General features: G+C 42.5%; 1 protein-coding gene and 1 long non-coding RNA gene across 4 annotated transcripts in view; both read right to left on the bottom strand.

The window, feature by feature from the left end:
- MPPED2 (metallophosphoesterase domain containing 2) overlaps positions 1–9124 on the bottom strand; it is a 111449-nt gene extending 102325 nt beyond the window's left edge. Inside the window, exons 1-2 of one of the 2 annotated variants that reach the window (XM_030039784.2) lie at positions 8733–9124; positions 3402–3645 (exon numbers count right to left, since the gene is read on the bottom strand). In XM_030039784.2, the coding sequence (XP_029895644.1) occupies positions 3402–3529 (128 nt within the window). In that variant the 5' untranslated portion in view covers positions 3530–3645; positions 8733–9124. Of the gene's footprint in view, positions 1–3401; positions 3646–7474; positions 7522–8732 lie in introns of those variants that run through there. The other variant, XM_030039785.2, reaches the window with a different exon arrangement.
- An 819-nt stretch (positions 9125–9943) lies between these two features.
- Positions 9944–17661, bottom strand: LOC115352103. Of its 2 annotated transcripts, XR_003926992.1 has the most exons (6): positions 17514–17661; positions 13650–13739; positions 13318–13438; positions 12780–12860; positions 12073–12160; positions 9944–10551 (listed from the first exon to the last, which is right to left on the bottom strand). It is a non-coding gene; the product is annotated as an uncharacterized LOC115352103 (long non-coding RNA). The 2 variants fall into 2 exon arrangements; XR_003926993.1 differs by lacking the exon at positions 9944–10551 and having other exon boundaries at positions 11412–12201.
- Between the last annotated feature and the right edge of the window lie 4884 nt (positions 17662–22545).

Below are 22545 nucleotides of genomic sequence, written 5' to 3'. Positions count from 1 at the left end.
CCCAGGCTGCATCCTACTCCGCTGCTCACTGGTATTGTTGGCACCACTGACCATAGCCTTGTACAGAACATCTCAGGGGTCTAAACAGGCTTGCGAGCTTTTTTTTTTTTTTTTAAACCTTATAATACTTGGCAGCACTACACCGAAAGAGCAAGAAGCATTTGCCTCTTTGAAGTCACAATTCTTGACAAAAAACGGGAAAGTACGAAGACTTTCCAAAGAATAATAATCATTAAGAAGTAAAGGCAGGCACATTATAAATGTTATTATTTTGCAGCTGCCCTTTAAAGCAGCGAACAAAGGTGATGCAGTTAATTAAAACTAACTGAAAGTAAACACTACTTGTAGAAAGCATTCAAATACAAACATTTTATAACATCTTTGGAAAATAAGTGAAACCTGTAGGTGGGAGCATTGCTTCAAGATGACAAAATATTTAACATATCACTTTATCCAAAATAATCGTACAGTAAAAATTGTCTTTAGAACACGTGTTCAAACATTCATTAGTAGAGAAATACAAAGACTGGACAAACTGATTCAAAAGTTGTATTAGACCAGAGCTTAAGTAACTGACAAAACTGCTGTCACAGCCAGCCCAAGCAAAGGGAGCTTTAATTCACTGTTATTTACCTGACAGTACACTTAAACAGATTCACCCATCAGCGCTGGTGTGAAAACACATATAAAGATGATAAAAGAGAACTGTATCCCTGCTGATCAAACTACATGACACTGCCATGTGAAAGGCACAAAATGAAAGCCAGAGAAAAAGCGCAGGACACATGTCCCACAGAACAGGCAGAGCAACGCCAGTAGCGCCTTAACCACCAGGTTTACGCTGGTGATATTCCACAGACCCTCCATTTACTCTGTGTGAGATGAGAGTTGGGTCCAAAGGATACTAGAATAGCTTGGTGTACACCAAGAATCCAGTCCTCACCTTTGCACATGAAGATACATATCTATAAAGAAATTACTTTTAAAAAAATTATTTCCTTTAGAAAAGAACATTGTCCTTAAGCTGCACCCAGCTACTGATTTATGGTATGCAGCAGGGCCCTGTAACAATGTGTTGCCCTGCTCTTCACATACATGTCATAACGCTCAGCTCCCGTGTTGCTTTACTCATTTCTCATCTTCCCATGATCTTTTAAATAAATTTTTCACTAGAGAAGAATAAAACCTCCTCGAACTCCCTCTTAGAAAAAAAAATATGGATGCTTTACTTTAAGATAGCAAAAAAGAAAAGCAGAATGTAAAACCAAATCACATCAAACAATCCTGGCAGCTGCAGCCATGTGGCCCTAGCAAAGATACAACAGGATAAAAAGATCATGGTTTCTTTGTTAATACCGCTTTTACCAATTTATTTGTTCAGGTTTCTCGCTTGATGACATCTCCTTTCAGAAATATGCATGTTTCCATTACAAAACATTGGGAAGACAAATAAGGACCCCTTCTGAAGCTACCACACAATCTAGTCTCTCCTCCCCAGAAATAAGTCTGCTGTTCCTACCACCACACAACCCACAGCCATAGTCGTATCTTTACTTCCTTGCTTTCTTCTACCCACAACTCTAGACACCTGGTAGGATCCTGTCAGTCTTTCCTCAACAGGTTTTCCAAAACCCATCATTTGCTATCCAGACCGACACCTGAACTCACCTCCTGCACTGCAAATTTTCTTTGCTTCCGTTGTAAATCTGAGACTAATCCCCTTCCTAATTTTTCTAAATTTTTATCTCCCTTTTAGTATGCCACACCCTTCCTTGAAACCAAATTACTGGTTTTAAGAAAGCTGCAGTATTTCAGTTAAAAATCCTTTAAAATACTGTCATTATACTGTACTTTATAGTTTCAGTATTTATTTCAATTACAATTTCTCCAAACAAGTAAAATATCTTTTAAGACATCTGTCAAGTCAATTATCGTTCAAGAGATACACAAATTATTAGAAAAGTAGCTGTATAAATGTTTTGGAGTGTTGAAACAAAGCATGGGCAATTTTTACCATGTTGAACACCACACTTAGTCCTAAAATCAGCTCCCACTGAAATCAACGTCAGTTAGAAGGGGTTCTTTAAAACTGCTTTCTACATTTCTTTTGTTTGTTCCAAATTCATTCTCTACATAGAATTTATACTTAATGTCAGTCAGAAGTGCAGTCCGGAGTGCAAAACATGCAACAGAAATTTGCTGATGAAAGGTCTGAAAAGTGAATCGAGAAATGGCAAAATTTCTAAAAGAGTTACATCATCGTTCTAGTAATAAATCAAATGTAATTAATGAAAACTTTTTCCACTTTGAAAAGTCACATGCACGACAGACACTCTTCAGCATCCTTCCTAAAGTTGGCTTTAGGAAGATTGTAAGGACAAGAAATCCTATTAGAAGGTGCTGAACTCCTACATTGTGACTCTTCCGGCAGGCTTCTACATAACAAAAATGCAATGAAGTACCATACAACTTTTCCCCCCTTATTATGCAAAATCCTTATCAAATTCAATAGTGTGACATCGTTCAAAATCCTGACTAACAATGGCACGCAGGAGGTCAAGAGATGTCGTCTTTGTTTTAGTTTCACGTGCTTTTCAGTCTATTAATGTTAAAAGAAAAAGAACCTTCAGAGAAATAACCGACAGATAAAGATCAAACCTAACTAAACAATGGAAAGGAAATTCAGAGTTAAAACTGGTACTTAGCTCTTAACACAAACCATTGTGCTAGGTGCTGTGCAGCAGAATGATCCTGCCTGTCATACAATACCCAGGAATAACAAGGTGAGGTAAGAAGCCTTCAGCTCCCCACTTCCCAGGCTTTTTGGTGGTTTAAGCTCGGGCCAGGGACGTTGTTCTAACGCAGTATTTGTATTTCTTGGGAGGAACTACTGGGCAGCCCCCGACTCCTTTGTGCTGCGGGTTGCGAGTGGAATGCAGCATGCGGCACACGTTCCACTCGCAACCAGGAGGACAAAAGATTCAGTGATCAGGGGGGACAATTAGTCCCAATTAGGCCTATTTCGCAGCTGAGTGTAAGGGCTGGGGGAAGGGAGCTTAAATTTTAAAGCAACGGGTCCCTCAGGCGAGTTAAAGTGAGATCAGTAAAGTGACAAGTATCAGAAAATGTACCCTATTACTCATCGCCGGGGCAAGTTTCTCGAAGTCGGTGGCACCGCGCCTCAGGCGGAAAGAGCTACCTCCAGGAGATGATGGAGAAGTGTTTCTCAAACACCCCATGGAAGAAATTCGATAACCGTTTTGCCTATTAGCTAATGTGACTAACCGATTTTTCCAGCTTTCAACCCACTCCTTCAGCAGCAGTTCTCACTTTCAAGGCACACGCAGACACACACACACACACACACGCACGCACACAAAGGCAGTGTCAGGAATACTCACATATGCACATGCGGAGGCTGGAACCTGCTCTGATTAATGTTGTAGTGTGTAAACGCCTGCGTTGGGTTGGAGCTGTATTCATCCACCGTTATGGTAACTTTGCCTTGTGAAGGAATTCCATGAGCCATCCTTCCTCCTTATGGACATGAGCAGCTCACAACTTCCCAAGGCCAGGAGCGGGGTAGGGCATTGTGTTCCAGGCGGCTCCCGACTCCCAGCAGCTCCTCATCAACTCCGTGGACCTCTGCCAGGAGAGAAAGACAGCGCACACTGCTATAAACTCAAAGGAGATGTAAACATACGCAGACGTATTACTCTATCCTCTCCTGATTTCCATTCAAAGATCTTTTTCTATATTTTTGATGTACCCATCACCTAACTCTCAAAGCATTACTATTCCCATTTTTTTTAATTACCTCATCATTTCGCTCCATCATCATTAAATACATCTGAAGGATGAATGCTTAAAGTAAGGCTTCATCTTCAGGAAAAAAAAAAAAAAAATCTGTGTTGAAAGCTCCAGTTAAATACTCCGCATTTACTTTACTATTCTTTATTTGAAGTAACATCTTGTGCTAATTGCAACCATGAAAATTAACAAGTGGACCCAGTTTCCTGAAGGACAAATGGCTTTCCACAAATACGCACGCTTGTGTTCAAGGCCCTGTTTTAGCTTTACAAAATAAGTTACATCTGAGACACTTAGGAGAAGCTGATGCAAAGCAGAAAATCTTAAAATTGCATAGCAAAAGTACACCCAAATACTTTTGAATCAAAGTACTTATTTGTGCAGAGAAAGGCTAGCATCTAGACAATGTTAACAAAATATCCGTGTTACAGTGCACTAGCAATGAAACTGGTTTGGATTCATCACCAGACAGTAATGATTTATCTGACAGATTTAAGTGCGATTTTATGTATAAATATTTCTGCGTAAGATGAAAGAAATATGCTCTTCCCTCTCTACGCATCCCCATCTTTCACTTCTTCAAAGTGCTCTTAAACACATTTTGCGTTAAGACTGGAAGCATTCTATAATATGACCGGAGGTCCAACAGCCAGAAACTTCCCAAACCTGCTCTCTGTTGAGTTCCCTGCACAGAATCTGAGCTTCAATTTCTTCAATCAATAAACTGAGGATACCTCAGCTGCCTTCCTTTCAGAGGGACTTTGTGAAAATTGATCAGCTGATGTTTCAAGAATATTTTCAAGATGAGCAACTCTATAAAAGCCCTGTCTACGAGGTAGATCCTCAGCTGGAGCACGCTACCCTAGCTGCAAGGACTTACATGAAATCATGACACTTTGCATCAGCTGATCACACCCCCCCTCTACCTTTAGCTGCCATATGCAATAGTGGATTTTTCATATCTGGTGTGTAATTTACAAAAGTACACCAGTGCTTACTGGGAAGACAAAGAGATAGGAAAGCGAAGAGAGTGACTTGAGCCCTGAGCATCAAACCAAGCAATATTTTTCCAGTGTGATATTCCTGGACTTCTCTTCGCTCCCAGATAGAAATGTGTTTGCCATGTGTAACGTTAAACATTTGGAATCTTTGATTTGTATTCAAAATATATTTTTAATACAAAGACTAATTTCCACTTTGGCATGAAGCACGATAAAAATGCCCTGCAAATGGCAGATGGCCTGCTATAGGCCATTTATTTTACTATTTTACAACCTCAGGCCTATGTAGGCTTCCATATGTTAGTTGGGTTAAGACATTCTGCAACCTTCATTCCAGTAATTGGGTTCTATCCTTCATCTTCTTTAGCATTGGAGGGGGGGGGGGGGGGGGGAAGAAAAAAAAAAAAAAGATGAAGATGAAACTAAACCATAAAGTTCCCATTTAAAAACTGAGTCACTAGTGAGACAGTACATCTCTGTAACTAAGATTATGGTCTGGTCTTTGCACTAATCCCCTCTCATAAGAATAAACGCAATAGTTTCAGGAGTAAAAATCAGCAAGGTGAGCTTTACTAAACCAAACCTTTACTGCGTTAGACATGATGTAAGAGCGTGCAACAACTGCTCACGAACCATAACGTAGTGGTTACCACACCAAGTTTGCAGCTGTTTCCTTAATTTCCCTTACAATTATATTTTAGTGTTATTTTGCATAACAGTAAAACACAACACCTGCTTCAAATTGCAGTCCTGTTCCAAGTACTGTAATTCTTTTGAGATAGAAACTACGGAAGAGTGTGCAACACAGAGCAGCATAATTGCCCTGCACTGAAAAGTAAATACAAATGAAAACATCTTCCTGTTAGAGAAATGACTGTCATTAACAAGAATGCTAGCCATCAAAGCTCCCAGGAAAAAAAAAAACCTAAGTTTTTCTTTTACACAGCAAGAACTTTAACGCCTGCATAAATTAAGTAGTGTGAAAATTACATGTCTAATGTTATTTTTTCGCAATTAAAAGCTACAATATAAAACAACACGTTAAACCAACAACAAAAATATGCTTGGGCTTTCAGAAAAGCTAAATCACACTATTTTCAGTAATCTAGCATAAGAAAGGTCAGAACATTAAATTTCGTATTATAGTTCACTCATGGAAAAAAATCCCATTTGTTCATGAGAGTGAATTATACATAAAGATAATAAGCATTTTTTACAAGGTTTATAACAATCCATGTTACAGAAAGAAATTACAACTAACTGGCATAAAACAAATGATAAGAGGATACTTGAATAGCTGTATTAAATACTTTAAAGTTGACTTTCAGTAAGATTGTAAGTATATAAGCTGCAATTGCTTCCCATTGTTCCAATCTTTAATCTTAAAAATAAATCTCTATACTTAAATTAAGACAAAGCCCAACAAAGCATTCTTTTAAAATGAAATTCAACAACAAATGCCGAACTGGAAAAACAGTAACATCTGAAGCTGGCTTCTGTGTCAATTCTCTAATTTCCATTTCGTGCCCCATAGAGTACTACAGCTCGCCTACCACTAGCATCTAATTATTACCTTCTTTACTGTGAACTTCTCTGAAGAAAATATCTAAAAGAAGCTGAACACTTCAGAACTTTAAAAACAGATTTATTTGGGGCCCAAGAAAAAAAAATTTAAAAGTCTACTTTGAATCACTACCGTTCTACTTCCTCCAACTGCAATCACTCTTTGAAGATTGCATACAGGAGATGAGTACAAAAGAATAAAAGTTGCATTATTTTTCACATCTGTCAAGTAAAACAATGTGCGGTATCTTCCACACCTTATGTAGCAGTTTTAAGTAAGAATGACTATATCAAAAACGTAAATGAAGATTTGGGTTTTTTTTTAGCATGTTGCATTTTCCCACATATAGCTGTTATCCTGGGAGCAACAAACCTTTTCCAGCGTGGATTTGTACCGACGGTGAGACAGGAGATGTGCTATTGTATACATCTGCTCGGTTTTACAGGTATAAACCGGCACTTTTTCATAAAAGGGCAGACACAAACTCAAGCGCAGCTAATTTTAAGCCAGTATACTACTGCCGCGTCAAAAAACTATCACAAAATACGCACAGATAAGTAATTTGAAAACGTAATGTTACATTTCACGGAGAGCTACGCGCACCAGCTCTACGTATGTCCAAGCGCACAGGCACGCGGAAAACGCATTTCCCCCAAATAAAATATTTACGCCTTCTTCATCTGAATTTCAAAAATTTGCCTTCCGGCTGCTCTCGGGTTGCAAAAGAAAATTTTGAGAGGCAGGAGACGGAAAGGGTTAATGCCGTGTCAACACCTTCTGTTGATACATCCACCATCCCGACACCGTTACGGCAACAAAACACGCTACACCCACCCGGAGCGCGGGCACCTGCCGCCGCAACAACCTCCCCCGAAAGCCGGCGCCCGCCCCCGCACCCCCGGCTTTCTCCCAGCCCGTTACCCCGCGCCTCGGGGCTTATCTACCCCCCGCCCCGACAGCCCCCCCGCCAGGCTGCCGCTGCACTTTGCGGCCAACTCCGGGCTCCAGCCTACCCGCCGAGTCCCAGGCGGTGGCACCGGCGGCGGGGGGGGGGGCCCGGACCCCGACTCCTTCCCCCGCCGCCGCCGCCCCCCGGTACCTGGGCTCCCCGCCGCTCCCCGCCTCCGCCTCGCCGGCCGCCCCGGCCGCGGCCCCGCGGGGCGCCGGGCTCACCGCCCCCCCCCCCCCCCCCCGGTGATTGATGGCTCTGGGTGGCCAATGGCTCCGGCGCGGCCCCGTCCCGGCGTGTGCCGCAGCCCCCGCCCCGCGCCCCCTGCCCTACCCGCCCCCGGCTTGCCACCGAGGGGGCATTTCTGCAATTTTTGTGCGTTACGTGCCGTGGCGCACAAAGTTCACATCGCACCCCCCCACCACCCATTGCCACAGAACCGAAATGATTTGGGTTGGGGGCGGGGAGGATGCTCGGGGGAGGGATGCAATAAACTCCACAGCGAGCCGGGGCTGGGGGGGGGGGATGCCCGGCTGCTTTTTATTCCGGCAGTGCCAACGCCGCCGTCCGCCGCACCTCGCCCCCACCCCCGGAAGGTTTCCAAGTGCTTGAGGCCTCCGGGATCAGGGTTTCAAAGCGGGTTCTCCCGCCGGCGAAAGGCAGAGGGGAAACTCCGCCGGGGAACGGCAAAGCAACCCGCCGTACCCTCCTTACTTTTGCGCCGTGTGTCCCCGTTCCCCCCCCCCCCCGTCCCCTCACCCACAACCCCCGGCTCCCTCCGCGCCAGCAGCCCCGGAGCCCCCCGTCCCCCCGCCGGCTGCTCGGCGCTGCCGCCCGCCCGCCCTCCCGCCCGCTCTCGCTGGCCCCAGCCAGCACAATGCTCCCCGGCCTACCCTCCCGGCCCCGCCGCGGCGCCCCCCGCCCCGACCCCCAGCCAGGAGCCGGCACACCGCCTCCCGCTCCCAGGCCACTTCCAGGGCTGCAGCCACCCACCCCCGCACCCCCCCCAATCCACCCCGGCCGAGGCGCAAGGCGGCGGCGGAGGGCAGCGGGGGCACGGCCTGGGGGAGGAGGGCAGGGCGGGCTCGCTCAGCGCCGCCGAAAAAGCCGCCTCGGCTGCGGGGAAGCGCGGCCGCACCGACCCGACCCGACCCAGCGGGCTCGGGGCGGTCACGCCGGGGGAGGCAGGGAGAGCCGGCGGCCAGTTTTATCCTTAGTATTGTTTGCAGAAGGCTGGCCCCGGCGCCGCCGCCGGAGCTCCTGCCCGCCCTCCCCTCGCCGCCCCCCCCCCCCCGCCGCCGCTCTCGTCCATGACACGGCACCTCTAACCCGCCGCTTTGTGCGCCGCTGCCCCCCCCCCCCCCCCCTCCCCGCCCCGGCAGGCAGACACCGACCCGGGGCTACTCACCTTCCCTCCGCCGGCTGCCGCTGCGGGCGGGTCGGGGATGCCTTCAGCGCGGGCAGCGGGGCCGCTCCATGGGGCTGCGGGGGCGCGGCCGGGGCAGAGCCTGCGCCCGACCCCGCGGTGGTGCCCGGCGGCGGCGGCCTGGGTCCGGGTCCGGGTCCGGGTCCGCGTCTGGGTCCGGGTCCGGGGCGGCGGCGAGGGCGGGCGCGGTGCAGTGAGCGGGACTGCCACTGGGGTCAGGGAGCAGGCACCAGGAAACACGGCGGCCACGGAGCGCTGCTCGCACACGCACACACACACACACACGCACAGCTCCTCCCGCTGCCTCGCACTTCACCCCCCCGGGCAGGGAGGGAGGGAGGAATCGCTGCTGCATTTCCCAAGTGCGGCACAGCCTCCCCCCGCCGAGCCGGCAGGAGAGGCCGGCAGGACCAGCGGCTCTGCCGCCCAGCCGGGGTCAACGGGTGGGGGGGGGGGGGTGCCGGCTGCCACAGCCCCGGGGGAGCGGGGAGGGCTGTGCCCGGGGCCCGCCGGGACCCCCCGCCGCCGCCGCCGCCGCCGCTGCGGGGCAGCGCCCGGGAGGCCGCGGCAGGCGCCCGGCTCGCACCCCTTACAGACAGCCGGCCCGGCAGTAGGCATCGCTGCTCGGCTCTCCCTCTGCCTAAATAAATAATAAAATAAATAAATAACAACAATGTAAAAAAAAAAAAAAAAAAATCCTCGAAACAGGTTTTCACATCTTCCGCACCTTTCATCATTAGGTATTAATGCAGCGCTCTGCTCCTTCGGTAGATAAGCTAACCTCAGCAAGCAGAAAAAAACATAAAGAAACACTACTGTAGGGTTAGCCTTTGAGGCTGAACATTGTCTTAGGGTAACTGGGGCTTTTCTACGCAGAGGTAGAATCAGGGAGGTTACTGTTCGCCTTTTGTTTTGGTTTGGTTTTTTTCCGAAACCCACAGCAATTGTGTCAACAGCCACGACAGTAACAAAGTCAAGATTAGAGGGGTTTGTTCTTTTACTTTCCAGACAGCAAAGGGAAGGGGGGACTTCTGCAGTCATACACTTACAATGGGGAGAAAAAAGAGAAGAAAAGGAAAAAATTCCAAATAATTTGGAATAATCGAGGTGACAGAAAATAGAAGCTTCTAACAGGCCTCTAAGAGTAAGTAGTGTCCTACATATCTAAAACAAGTAATTTTGACACTGGCCAACATTCTGATATGCATGGCAACTAGGCAGGTTTTTCTTTGTTGTTGAAAACAATGAAAAGGGTCCCCAGTATTGCCAAACAGAAATCCACTAGGATGGATTGTCCTGTTTAGAAGCATGGCAAATTAAGAAAAATCAACCTGAAAAAAGACTAAACGGCGTGAGGTTTTTTCCAAATTCCATATTAGACCTTTAAGTCTGATTTTTTTACTATTGTCATTTTTGCTTTTAACAGAAGTAAGCACTGTGAACCACCAAAGGAGAATTCCTGTTTCAGACAAAATGGCCCACAGATGAGTTGTCCTCCTCAACAAATCAAAGCAACGTTTCCAGGGAATCTTTGCCTGGAATGGAGTCTGAGGCCATAGTTCCACAAATATTTTTAGCTGACTTACTCTGACAGCTGTAAAATAAGCAATCCAGCGTTCAGCCCACTTACCCCACTTTCGTCCCTGCGCTAGCCCTCATGTGAGAACAGGGAACCCCACCTGGGAAACCAATCCAGTTAGCCCCAGCAGCCTGTTTTGATGTGGGTCGGTCGCCTCATCCAATCCACTTCGTAACCGCACAAATGCTTCTGCTGGAACAAGGCAGGGAGCGAGATTAGCAACTGGGGACACAAAGAGAACAGGATAGCTTCATTGGTACCCCTGCCAGCTTAAATATAAAAACATGGGGGAAGCAGGGGGAGGTGAGGAGGAGCGGGTTTGATCCTGAACCTGCTGCATCCCTTCTCTGCAGTTGCAGCAGCAGGACTTTTCCTGTATTTGTGTCCTTATACATCTAGACCTCCCAGCACTACAAAAATGAGCTTCTAGCACAGAGGGAGAAACAGGGTAGAAGCCTGGATAAGGTGACTGGACTGGGAATTAGAAAGCCTAAAGACCTTCTCTCTGACGCGTCGTATGGTGAGAGACAAATCAGACATTACCCCTAGTCGTAGTACTGAAATAAGCATTTACCTAATTCACTAGTCCTTATATAAAGCAAGGTATGTGGCCTGAAAGTTAGTGGTACTTGGGTTTTGCTCATATGAATCCAGAGTGGGACCCGATTCTAAGGTCACATCTTTTTCGCAATACTAAATGTTCAGCAACAACACCAAGCTGTAATACACTCATCGGGAGCACTGTTTTTAATACGTGACTTGACAAACTCTGAAACACTTTCTGTCAAGAGCACATAACAAAACTCTTCCTTTTTACAAACTACTTGTTTTCTGTTTCCCGGAGAACAGTATGCTTTCCAAAGATGTACCCGCTTTAGAAACCTGCTGGCCCTGGAGTTGCTAAGAGAAGAAAAAAGGATTTTTCTTAAATTGATTAAAGGGTTTTCTGAGGCAAAGAGTTGCATTTCGTTGCCTTCTTTTTCTAATCACAAGAGCACCATCAAAATGCAAGTCTGTAAGTACAGAAAAAGAAAACAGCTTTATTTTGGCCGGAATGTGTATTTATTAATACACACTTAACAAGAGGGTCTCAGAGAGAAATTTGAAAACATTGTGAGTGTCACAGGACTGATTTTTCTAGGTGGGTGAAATTCAAAACAGTGAACAAGCAGCTTTTGTTTAATACTGCCTATTTGTAATGTTAAAGGTGTATGTTATACATGAAATCTTAGTCACGTTCAGAGATTGCGCTGGATTTTGGTTTTCACTTTTACAAATCTAAAGTATCATCAAAGGTACAGATGCAGCAGATGCATGTTAAAAATTATAAAACACTACAGTATCACAAAAAGCATACAGATTCTTCAAAGTCTATTGTGTCATCTCTAACACGCTTCATAGGTACCACTGTCTCCAGTTTCTGCCAAGCACAAGACAGAGCTAACAACTTTTGAGACACACATAGGGTAGTCCAGAGTACACCATGAGCACCCACCTCACTATGTTCTTTCTTACTTTGAGAAAAATCTTCCCTAAGTATCCATGAAGGAATACAAGAAAGTATCATTTAAAGTTCACCTCTGAGAACTCATTCCTTAAATAATAAGACTTTTTGAGTGATCTTTTACTCAGAAAGGAATTAAATGAAAAAAAACTAAAAACCTTTCAAAGTGTATACTGTGACATTGGTCTGTGGTTACAGTACTGTCCTGATACAGACCTTACCTGGTCAGGACGTACTACCTCATGCGGTGCATTACTGTGCTCCACAGTTTGCTGCATGTTGCTTGTTGAGAGTAGTCTCACAGTAAGCTCAAGAATATTCCATTGTCTGACCAAAGGAAGAAGACCTGATTACAAGGCCAGGTCTCACTGTATAAAATGATCAACAATGTTACTTCAAGGGTGTTTCCACAACTGCCCCACGACCCTGCCGCTTACTTCTGCTCCCATGCTTCAGGGATACAAACCATACAAGAACAAACTCAGTTTTAAAGAAAGCTTCCTTCCAAAAAGGCAAAAAGGGTTTTAAGGCATATCACTTCCCCAGAATAGACCACAGCACAGACTCTTGGATGCTTATGCTGGCATAATAGAGACTGCCAGAGCCTGTAGTGCAGGTCCAAGACCAGCACAGGGTATGCTACAGTTTCAAAAAAAGTTAGGCCAGTGTTTCACACTATCTTTTAGCGTGGACACAGTATCAGAAGGGGTTGGTTCGTTTGTTTGAATACATGTTATTTTGTGGATGTTTAGCCATTTTAAGACCAGAGCATCAAGGGTTCTCGTTTGTATTGCAGAGAGAATTCAGTTTCCGCCTGCAGAGACTGAGGCATGCTGGTACAGCACTAGACAACACATATTTTGATTTGTTAACATTTTAAGAATGCAGAGTTTGATCCAGTGGACAACCACTGGTAGCAATCTACACTGAAAGTCACTGGACTCACCATATTTAAATATAGACCACTGCGATTCTGCCAAATCTTAACAGGCTTGTTCCCCTTATTAAAGTAGAAATTCTTCAGTAACTGTGGAACAGAAGACAACAGGAGAAAACTGCATTAGTTTAGGCTTCATGCCCCACTGAGCAGATACTACATTCCAAATTTGCAGAATATAGTTGCATAGATTAAGAGTTCTCCATTGCTCTCTTCCTCCATTTGTAGCCTGTAAGTCACAGAGCATTTGGTGTGCATGCTGGCCAACAACATGAAAACAACAGAAGAACATGGTATTAGATACAAAGAACAAACAAACAAACAAACAGAAAAAAAACAGGATTCCAATTTTGAAGATACAAACTGGTTTTTTAGCTCTTAGAGCTTCTTCGCCTTAAGAAAATCACAGACTGGAACTAGCAGCTAATTAAATCCTAAAAAAATCCTAAAAAAAAAAAAAAAAAGCCTTTTGGCTTTTGATTTTTGTAATCTCTACCGTTACAAATTTTTATCTGTTTCTGTCACACACATGGGCCCATACACTAACCTGTTCAACACTCCAGCAAACACTACATCTTCAGGAAGAATCCATGGCCTCTCCATATAAGTGCACCAGCCTTTAGAGAAAAAGGACAACTCTCAAAGGGAAGTGAGCCTTCTGTCAGAATCTGCAGACAGAGAGGAACACATCACTATAATGCTGATAGACCATCAGTTAAGACTACTGAAGGAAATATCACTAGTTGTCTTCTGGGCATTCTTTTTATATTCGATGGACCAGAACATTGTCACAGGATAATGGTTGTCTGCTGCCTTGCCCCTATTAAATTAAATTAAATTAAATTAAATTAAATATTTGATTGGAACTTTCCTACTCACCCTCTGTAGAAATAAAAAATGATGCAAAAAAGCTGTGGGTGAATCATTTGCCCTTCTGAAAACTCCCAGTGTAACTGCTAGCCAAGGTACCTAGAGAAGAAACCATTCCTATTAATTTTGTTTGTTTGTTTTGAACATTCTACCAAACCTTCTTTTTGAAAATTAAGAAGGATGTATGGGTGATTTATTCCTTCATAATAGAGCAGGCAGTAACTTCAGTTTTGTATGTCCATAAAGATGCAAGTATTGTCTGATGCACAGCAGTTATTGCAAAGACATTACTGCAGGAACTCCCAGATACCGAAGGTTCAGGGCACCATACAAGGAAAGGTTTTTGGTGGTCACCTTCTGGTCAATGAGCTGTGGCAGGGAACACGCAACTGTGGGAGTAATGTGAGGTGTTCAAACATCCTATTTATTGCATATCAATTTACCTGTTTAGGAGAAGGTGGATGTCTTTTTCCTCAAGTGATCATTTTATCACTTAAGTGGTCTACAGTGCATTGAGTGAAAGCCAATGCCTGAGAAAACCAGCCGTTTAATTCAGCTGCAGTTCAGGCACTCAAAAGCTCATTGTACCAATAACTCCAAAACTTGAAGGTCTGTCAGGAAACAGGCATTTGGTACTACAGTAAAGAGTATTACAAACCTCTCTTCTCCTTGACCTTTAACTTATTCAACAACTCCCTTCCCTCTTCACCACATAGATTATCTCATCCTGTGGCAGACTCTGTCCATACTACATTTCTGTTCCTGGTTGTAAGATGAACTGTGTCCCCATGAGTTTTGAGAAGTCACAGTGATGCCAGACAGCTTCCTGTCTACACTCTCCCTCTACCCATGTCCTTCTGATTTTAGAGCGAAGATTCAGTGAAGTGGGTTTATATCACATCGAGTGCATTCTGCAAATGACAGCCTCCACGAACTGAAATTCCTGCAGACAGAGAAAAATTCTCTCTATTCCTGAGAGAAAGTCCCTACTGCGCTGAAAGTTATGTATGAAATTCTCAACATCAGTCAAAATTCCACATGGAAAACAAATTGCAGAACTGAAATAGATCTGAGCTCACAGTGCAAGTAAAGCAATTTACATGGTGGTGCAGAAGAGAGAATATTACTCCTATGCTATCTTGAAGATTTTTTTGAAGACTACAGATTTATAATGGCAAATTCATCTGATGATAATGACTGTTGTCAACAGTTACTCTGAATTAACCTCTTTACATCCAAACAAATAGAGCTTCACTTCATGCCTTGCATAATTAACTTTACGTTTTTGACAGACGTTAAGAACCATGGTCTCCAGCACATCTACATCTAGTTCCAGTTTATGGACTACAAATGACCTTTGGGTCAGGAGTGTGGTCCCTTTATAGAAAATTGTAGGGAATTGTAGGATGAGCACTTTAAAAGCGTCAGGTGCTCCAACATGGAGATCTTTCCAATTTGAGCATGAAGCTAAGAACAAGACTCCCTAAAGGAAGGAAAAGACTTTCGCAGTCATTCTCAGGAGTCTTGTCACTTTGAATATCCCCAGGAACACGGCTGGGCTGAAGGTACTTGTAAACCTAGAGCCTGAAGTCAAAATCTTTATTATCTGTTAACTATCATAATTATCAAACTCTGTTGTACAGAAAATACAGCTTAGAGTGCTTATGAATCCTCCCATTCTGTGGTGAAAGAGCAAAGCTTGAATTCGAATACAATGCTCTCTAATGTAAGATAGGCTTCTGGAAAGAAATGGATACGGTCTTACGGTATAATCTCTGGTTAATGTTAATTTTTATCCCTTGATTTGACGTTTTAAAATCAATATTCCGTAGCAGCTATTGTCTAGATTTTTAGTGCATCCAGGCTGAAAACACTTGCTAAGAACTGAGGGATTCTACACTCTTTGTTTCAGACACCCTAGGAAAAAAAATCCTGTATTCCAGTTATTGTCTAGCATTTGAGTTCAGTGTTGGCAAACTGGCCCCTGCATGTCTTTGAGGCATATGGAAATTGATGATGAAAGTGTCTAGTATAACTAGAAGTATAATTTGATGAAAACTGAAGCAGTGAACTGTGAGAACCTGCTAAATCAGTGTCATCAAACTCTGCTTGAAAAATAATGAAACAGAAATACTACTAGGACATGAGAAATGTAGGGCGAGGACTGTGAAACCAGAGAGTAAATACAAAAATTAAGGAAACATACAAGATATTATTTTAATTGTTATTTTTTAAACACATGCCCAAAATACAATACAACATTCCTGTCCAAATTCACTTTACGGAGACAGTGACATCATGTCTCCTCCAAACTGTTCAAGCCCAAATCTTGGCACAAGCTCTTCCAATAGAATACCATGTTTGGCCCTGGCACTCTCGCCTGTCTACCCGTAACCATGTGCAGAATAAGAACAGCACTGTGGCCAATGCAAATCCTAGTTATAGCTCAAGTCCCTTGGGGCAATACAAAAAGACCAAAATAGAAAACATATTACAGTTTTAAAGCAATAATATTGCTAAGGAAAATAAAACAAATGTAACCTCAGAAGTAAGATGACATTTATTGCCTAAAAGTTAACAATTCCTGAAGCTGTAATAGTACTCTATAAATAAGACCTGAAGATGGCAGTGAAAAGATCCTGATATTGCTTTATTCATACATTTTGAATGAAAACAAAACAAACTTACATAGCAATCTGAGAGCACGAGGACAAAGGAAGAAGATACTGTATGTTTTGAGGGTTTGCCTACATCAGTAAACACTCAAATTACTGAAAAAAACCCATTAATGATTCTGTTCAGTTGTACCCATGTTTTGAGATAGCAACATGTGTATGTATGCTCAAGAAAGGGATATAAGCTTGCATATTCAAAGACTTGCCAGAAAATTTGTACTAAAAGATCACAGGGAGACAGAGACAGCTGGAAAAATTGGAGCAGGGGCTCTGATTTTCATGCCAGTGTTACACCTAATGCAAAGGGAATGCAGATGATGGACTGCAAGCTATATGTTATTCCTCCTGCCACTTAGTAGTGTGTTTGTAGAGCTGAACAAGAACGGGAAGTAACAAAAAAAGCCCAAATCAAACAAATAAACAACAAAACAAAACAAAAAGACCCAGGAATGATAGAAAGTGTGCTATTGTAAATGAAAATATTTATGTCAGGACATTTATTACAGTCACATCAACATTTTCATGTACAAAAGGCAATCATCAAGATTAAGCAGTGGATACCAAGCACTAATTTCTCTGAAGTGTAGTCTGATTTGGAAATTTAACTGAACTATACCCACAATCTCACCATGGCATGCACGTAGCAGAAACTATGAAATGGAAGATGTCTGTAAACAAACATCTCTTGAAGGTCCTATATCATGCTTTAGAAGAACGATAATGAGAAGTTTCTGCACATGGATTTATCCAGATTAATTATCAATAAGCCTAATTAGAAAGTTGTGCTAACAAATATCTAGAAGACTTCTTTCTATTAGGGAATATACAGATAGGAGGCTTAGTAGAAAAAGGGTAAGTGGAATCCTGAGAGGATTTTCTGGTAATACATTCAAGTTTCTAAACTAATCTAGGAATGATTTCCATGGATTTTGATATCATCTTTTCCCATGAGGTGATCTCAAAACCTGTCTTAAAAAGTCATTTTTCTCTGTCAGTTACTGTTAACCCAAACTATGCACTTGAGGAGCCTTCTATCAGTGTTCTTCCCCCTCCTCAGACCTGTTGACCACAATTCCATCTTTTGTGATGTTATTACTGCAAATTCAAAACTGTGATCTTATTGTAAAAAATGCCTTCTAAAAGAAAACCAGTTTACAAAATCAGTTTATAAATCTCAGTTAGAATTTAACCAGGGTACCTTTCTGTCCACCTAGGGTTCCCGTGGATCCCTATTGTGCATTCAGATTCGCACACAGCGTAGCCTTTGACAGTAGCTGAGAGCAGCAGAGTCACAGTGCCCGTTTGTAGCAGCGTCATTGTCACAGTGACCTGTCCATTGAGATGTCTCGCCTCTGGAAAGGAGAAGTGAAAAGGAAAAAAATTAAAAATACAAAAATGGCAACAAAAAAGACAACGGAAAAAGTAGGGGTTTAGATCCCAACCTTCTACAAGCACAGTGGCACATCCAGTACGGGGCTAAGCCTACAAAACTCTATAGCTTCTAAAACAAATCCAGATACAAAACTTCCCCAGATTAGCTGATGTCTCTACCCAGTTGCAAGATAAACTAATAGTCTGACAATGACTCTTTCCCATTTAGAACAAGCTGGTAACCTTAAGATGGTCAAAATCCAGAATAAACCTGGACAAATGTATATTTAAGCTTCTGCCCAAGCTTCAGACTAAAGGCTACACTTCATGTTGTTGGGTTAGAGAGCAGAAGCTACAGAATCACCTTCATCCCACTGAAATCCTTGGCTTCACTTCTAGCTAAATTGATAGAATTGAAAGGAGCAGATGTTCTGCCCTGCCTTGAGATCAGACCCTTGTATTTGAGTTGAGACATTAGCTGTTGATCTAAAAGCTTTTTTTAAGTATACATGATTTTTTAGCCAGCTATTTCATATGCAAAAACTATTAAACCCTATTATTTCATCTACTGTTGTTTGTTTCTTTCTATTCTTTCACATTTAGCCTATCATAAAGCAGTCTGTAAGCTTAAAAAGAAAATTTACCACATATGGGAGTTCTAATGGGTAAATTACTTCTTCCTATCTGGGGGTCTCTATTAAAATGAATAGTGTGAGCCAATGAACAGTAAAGGAAGAGATCACCGCTGTCAGTCCACACTTCAGTACTTTCAGTTCAGAATCTGACTAACTATGCACACTCATGTTACTTTGAAACATTCACTTATCTTCTGATGGATTTTCAGTGTGCTCTTTTCCACATATTTGTCGGATCAGAATGCTACAGTTACCTACGTTCAATACCGCCAAATTAACAAAGCAAAAATCAATGATTAAAGCCCACAAGCCACAAGATTGCCGTAGTCTGCAAACTGCTTTATTTCCTTTTTTTTTTTATATTTTGCTCTTGTTACATTGTTGTAAGAGTCCCTATGCTGTTATTCTATATTTATATTAGAACATGTGTACATACAGCATGTGTACTTATAGAAAACTTCTGTGGCATTGTTGCTGAATGCGCTTTGGTCTCCCAGAGATCAGTGTGACCTGAACACTGCACCCACAGGGAGCTCCACCGACTTTTGATATGTATCTTTTGATAGCAGGCGTTAGAGCCTCTGACAGAAGAGAACTCCAAGGTTTTGGACTCTGGGTTCTGCACATGTTGTAATCAAAAATTTCTTTCTTTGTGTGACTCATAGGAAAAAGTGTCAAGCTCTCAGGATTTTAGAAGTCTGGGTTTAAAAATGGAAGCAACAGGAAAATATGCTCCTAAACTGTCCAAGAACTGATCCAATAGCTGCTGTCTTAAAATACCTCTGGCTGTATCGATACTGATTTATTACTATTGTTTTGTACTTCCCTAAGAGGAATGACAGGATGAGAGTCATCAGATGAGATATTCTATCTGACTTATCAAATTGCAATGTTTTGTAAATGCAAACTATAGTTACAGAACAAAAGGATTTGGAAGGGCTCAAAAGATACTATAAACTAGGTACACAATTTATAGACTAAAATTTCTCAACACAGGGCTGAAGCACAGGCTTCTTGAAGAGCCAAAGGCTCCATTCAGGCCTAGCACAAGCACACTTTTTCAGTTCTCCCCAGTGGGACTGGAGCAGGGTTTTGAGAAAGGTGAATTTGATTCATGTCTAGTGCCTAAAAAGCATCTCTCCCAGCACCAGCATCATCCCATCACAAACCAGAGCTTCATCTTCGATTCCTTTCATCCTACCAAATCCCACTAATTTCAGAGACAATTTGGGATTTACAAGGAACACAGGATCAGTTTCCTTTCAGATACTAACTAAATATTTACAAGTCAATCTTGCTCCTACTGAAAGAGGTCTGAGTTTTACCATTAGTTTAAACAGAAGTGAGATGAAGTTGCAGACTTACAAACCTGTGCCTGTTAGACTTTTTTTTTTTTTAGCTTGGAATTTTATGTACAAGAAGGTCACTTCAAAAGCAAACCCAAATGTAATGTAAGTGAAACTTAAGACTCCCTAACACTGACAGAGCAAAGATGTCACACTGCAACAGAGGATGTTGATAATGGTGTCATCTAGGCTGCACGAATCTATAGAGATTCTCTTTTAAAGAGTAGCTGGTACTAAATTTGAAGCTCTTATTTGTGAGTTAAAGACAGACTCCACCAGCATTCAATGATTTATGCTGCCCGCTCCAGAAGCCACGCAGCTTCAGGACTTTTTTTTTGTTAACCTCCTCTTCACACACTAGTTTGAAAGTCTCATCCAACAGATATCGAGGGAATCCCAGCAAGCAGTTTGCCTGTATACAGCAGCCTTTACTGAAGCCAGGATTTGCATCTTCTGTTTTGAGAACAAGACAATTGTGAAATAGTGGACCTAGACATATTTTATTAACGAAAGTCTTCATGCCCATAACCCACTTGTCGCTATTATTAATTTTATCCCTCATAGCATTTATTTGGTACAGAAGGATGATACACGCTACATTTTAAATACCTACACTAAAAATGCATATTAGAAAATCCTATATTGTATTTTACCTGTCAGAGGTCATCAGAAGCTGTATTTCAAGAAAACTGAAGGCATTAGATGTAGTTTGCCCAGTAGATTAATACTGAGCTGTGAACTTTCATCCTCTGCAGCAAGATTTCCATCCAACTGACAAAGAACTGACATGCAGTAACACTTACAACCAGGGGGATCCAATTTAGACGGAGTTCAAATGGTTTCAAGCTACTCATAGGTCACAGAGGTAAAGTATGCATAAGAGAGCTGGCTTTAATCAGAAGGTTTTCAGTAATGTCACACCAGAAGTGATAGGCCACATTGAAAATGAACTGGATGTTAGGCTTGAGAATTAAATTACCAAATATATTTAAATATTCTGAATATATTCTTTAAGACATTTTCACAAGCCCAAAACGGTTTGGGGTTTTTTTTGGAACAATAGAAAAAGACACGGAATTTTGCACAAGCATAAAAAAACCCTTCTTTCCCATGTGTCATCGTATCTGTGATGTCTATCTTTGGAAGCTTTTGGGGAAGAAATGTGATCCAAAACAAAAACCAAACAGCTCTGTTGTGGGTAACAGTTTGGAAATAATCTGAAAAAAGACTCAACATTTTCTCCATAATGGAGCATTAGAATATAGGAAAATTGAGGGGGACAGGAAGGATTACAGTGAGAGAGAGGATTTAGGAAAGGCCAATTTTAACGCAGTTATCAATTGCTGACCTACTTGTGGAACAGGCAGGTGGAGTCTCCATTTAACATTTCATACTAAAGAACAATGTGAAAATGAGAGGACTTATTGAAAGACATGTCATTGAAAGACAACGTGCTATTCTCTTGAGACTTTTAAAGGCTATATTCCACCCAGAAACCCCTGAATCTGTCAGGTGTTCTTATTTCAAGTTTCCCTGATCAGTTTGGCTGTATCCAAATCAGCTCTGTGCCCCCCTTTTCACGTAGACAGGCTGTGAGCTTTGTCTCCATGCCATTAGAGATGCCATGAAGTAAACTAGGAAACAGCTCAGTAACACAATGGAAATCATCCTACCTTTTGTACAGTCATTCCTACTGGTTTGCACTCTGCTTAAGAACTGCTTCCCAGCAGAATTAAAAAAGGAACTACTGCACAAAGCCTAGCAGACAAGGTATGTTGAGTTTCTGAAGATTTTCACTGAGTTTTGTTATAAGAAGGATTAAAAATCCTTACTGCTGTGCCTGTCTATAACACCCTCCCTGCAAAAATTCAAGTCAATGCCACAAAGAGAAGGGAGAACTTGAAGTCTTTCACTGGAAGTACAGTGCTGGATCTCACGTCGTATTACAGCAAGCGTGTCTCAGCTCAGATCAGCAAAGCAGAAGCAAGGAACCTGGCAGAGTGGGATCCAGGGTCTTCTCACTGAATACTCACCCAGAAACAGCATCACAACCAACAAAATTACACCTTTGTAACACATTAATTTCACTGCATCCTGCACTGATGATTTAAAATGTATAAGCAGGAAAGAAAAATGAAGGAATTTAAAACCAATGTTTTCTTAAACAGGATAAATTAGGGCTTGTTGAGTTCCTTACCACTAGAAACCAGATTGTTTCCAGTACCTGGCTTGCTCATTTACCTCTATGTCAGGTAGCTCTTTACAGAACTCTAAGGTGTGTAATACAGGCATAACTTTAAACACTGGACTAGCTAAAGTGTCCCCATCTAGGTTAGTAAAATAAATATTTAATTTTTTTCCCCAAACTAGGAGGCTTTTAAAGACTGATCCATCACTGCTCTCTAAGTCCATATCCATTTTTCTTCCTCGTACTGAATGAACAAGTGGTTTATCACAGTCAGAAAATCATTCATCTTACGAGGTTGTGCCTTTCATTTGTTGCTCTCACTCACTGGCCAGACTAGTATCACAAAATTAGATGTGCTATTCCTCAATTCTAATTATACTGCACAGCTCAATTTCCTACACGTTCACAACTTTGTAGGAAAAATAGTTGTACTGCATGAATAGTCCACAGAAGCCAAATATTAAGAGATTCTTTCTTTTATTCCAGCCTACCAGGTCATATAATTCTTGAATTATGAAAAAAGTAATTTTTCTTACTTGTCATTGGCACCTTGTCTTAACAAAATAAGATTCTAAAATAACTAGCAAATGTCCAATTGCTCCAAATCTTCCACATAACCCGTTCAGCCCTTCCTATATTCACCCTGTGTAACTCTGAAGCCTTTGATTATCTGTGTTTACATTTCCACAT

This window comes from Aquila chrysaetos, chromosome 16 (genome assembly GCF_900496995.4).
Source record: "Aquila chrysaetos chrysaetos chromosome 16, bAquChr1.4, whole genome shotgun sequence".
NCBI classification, from domain to species: Eukaryota; Metazoa; Chordata; class Aves; order Accipitriformes; family Accipitridae; genus Aquila; species Aquila chrysaetos.
This window is presented reverse-complemented; position numbering and strand designations above follow the sequence as displayed.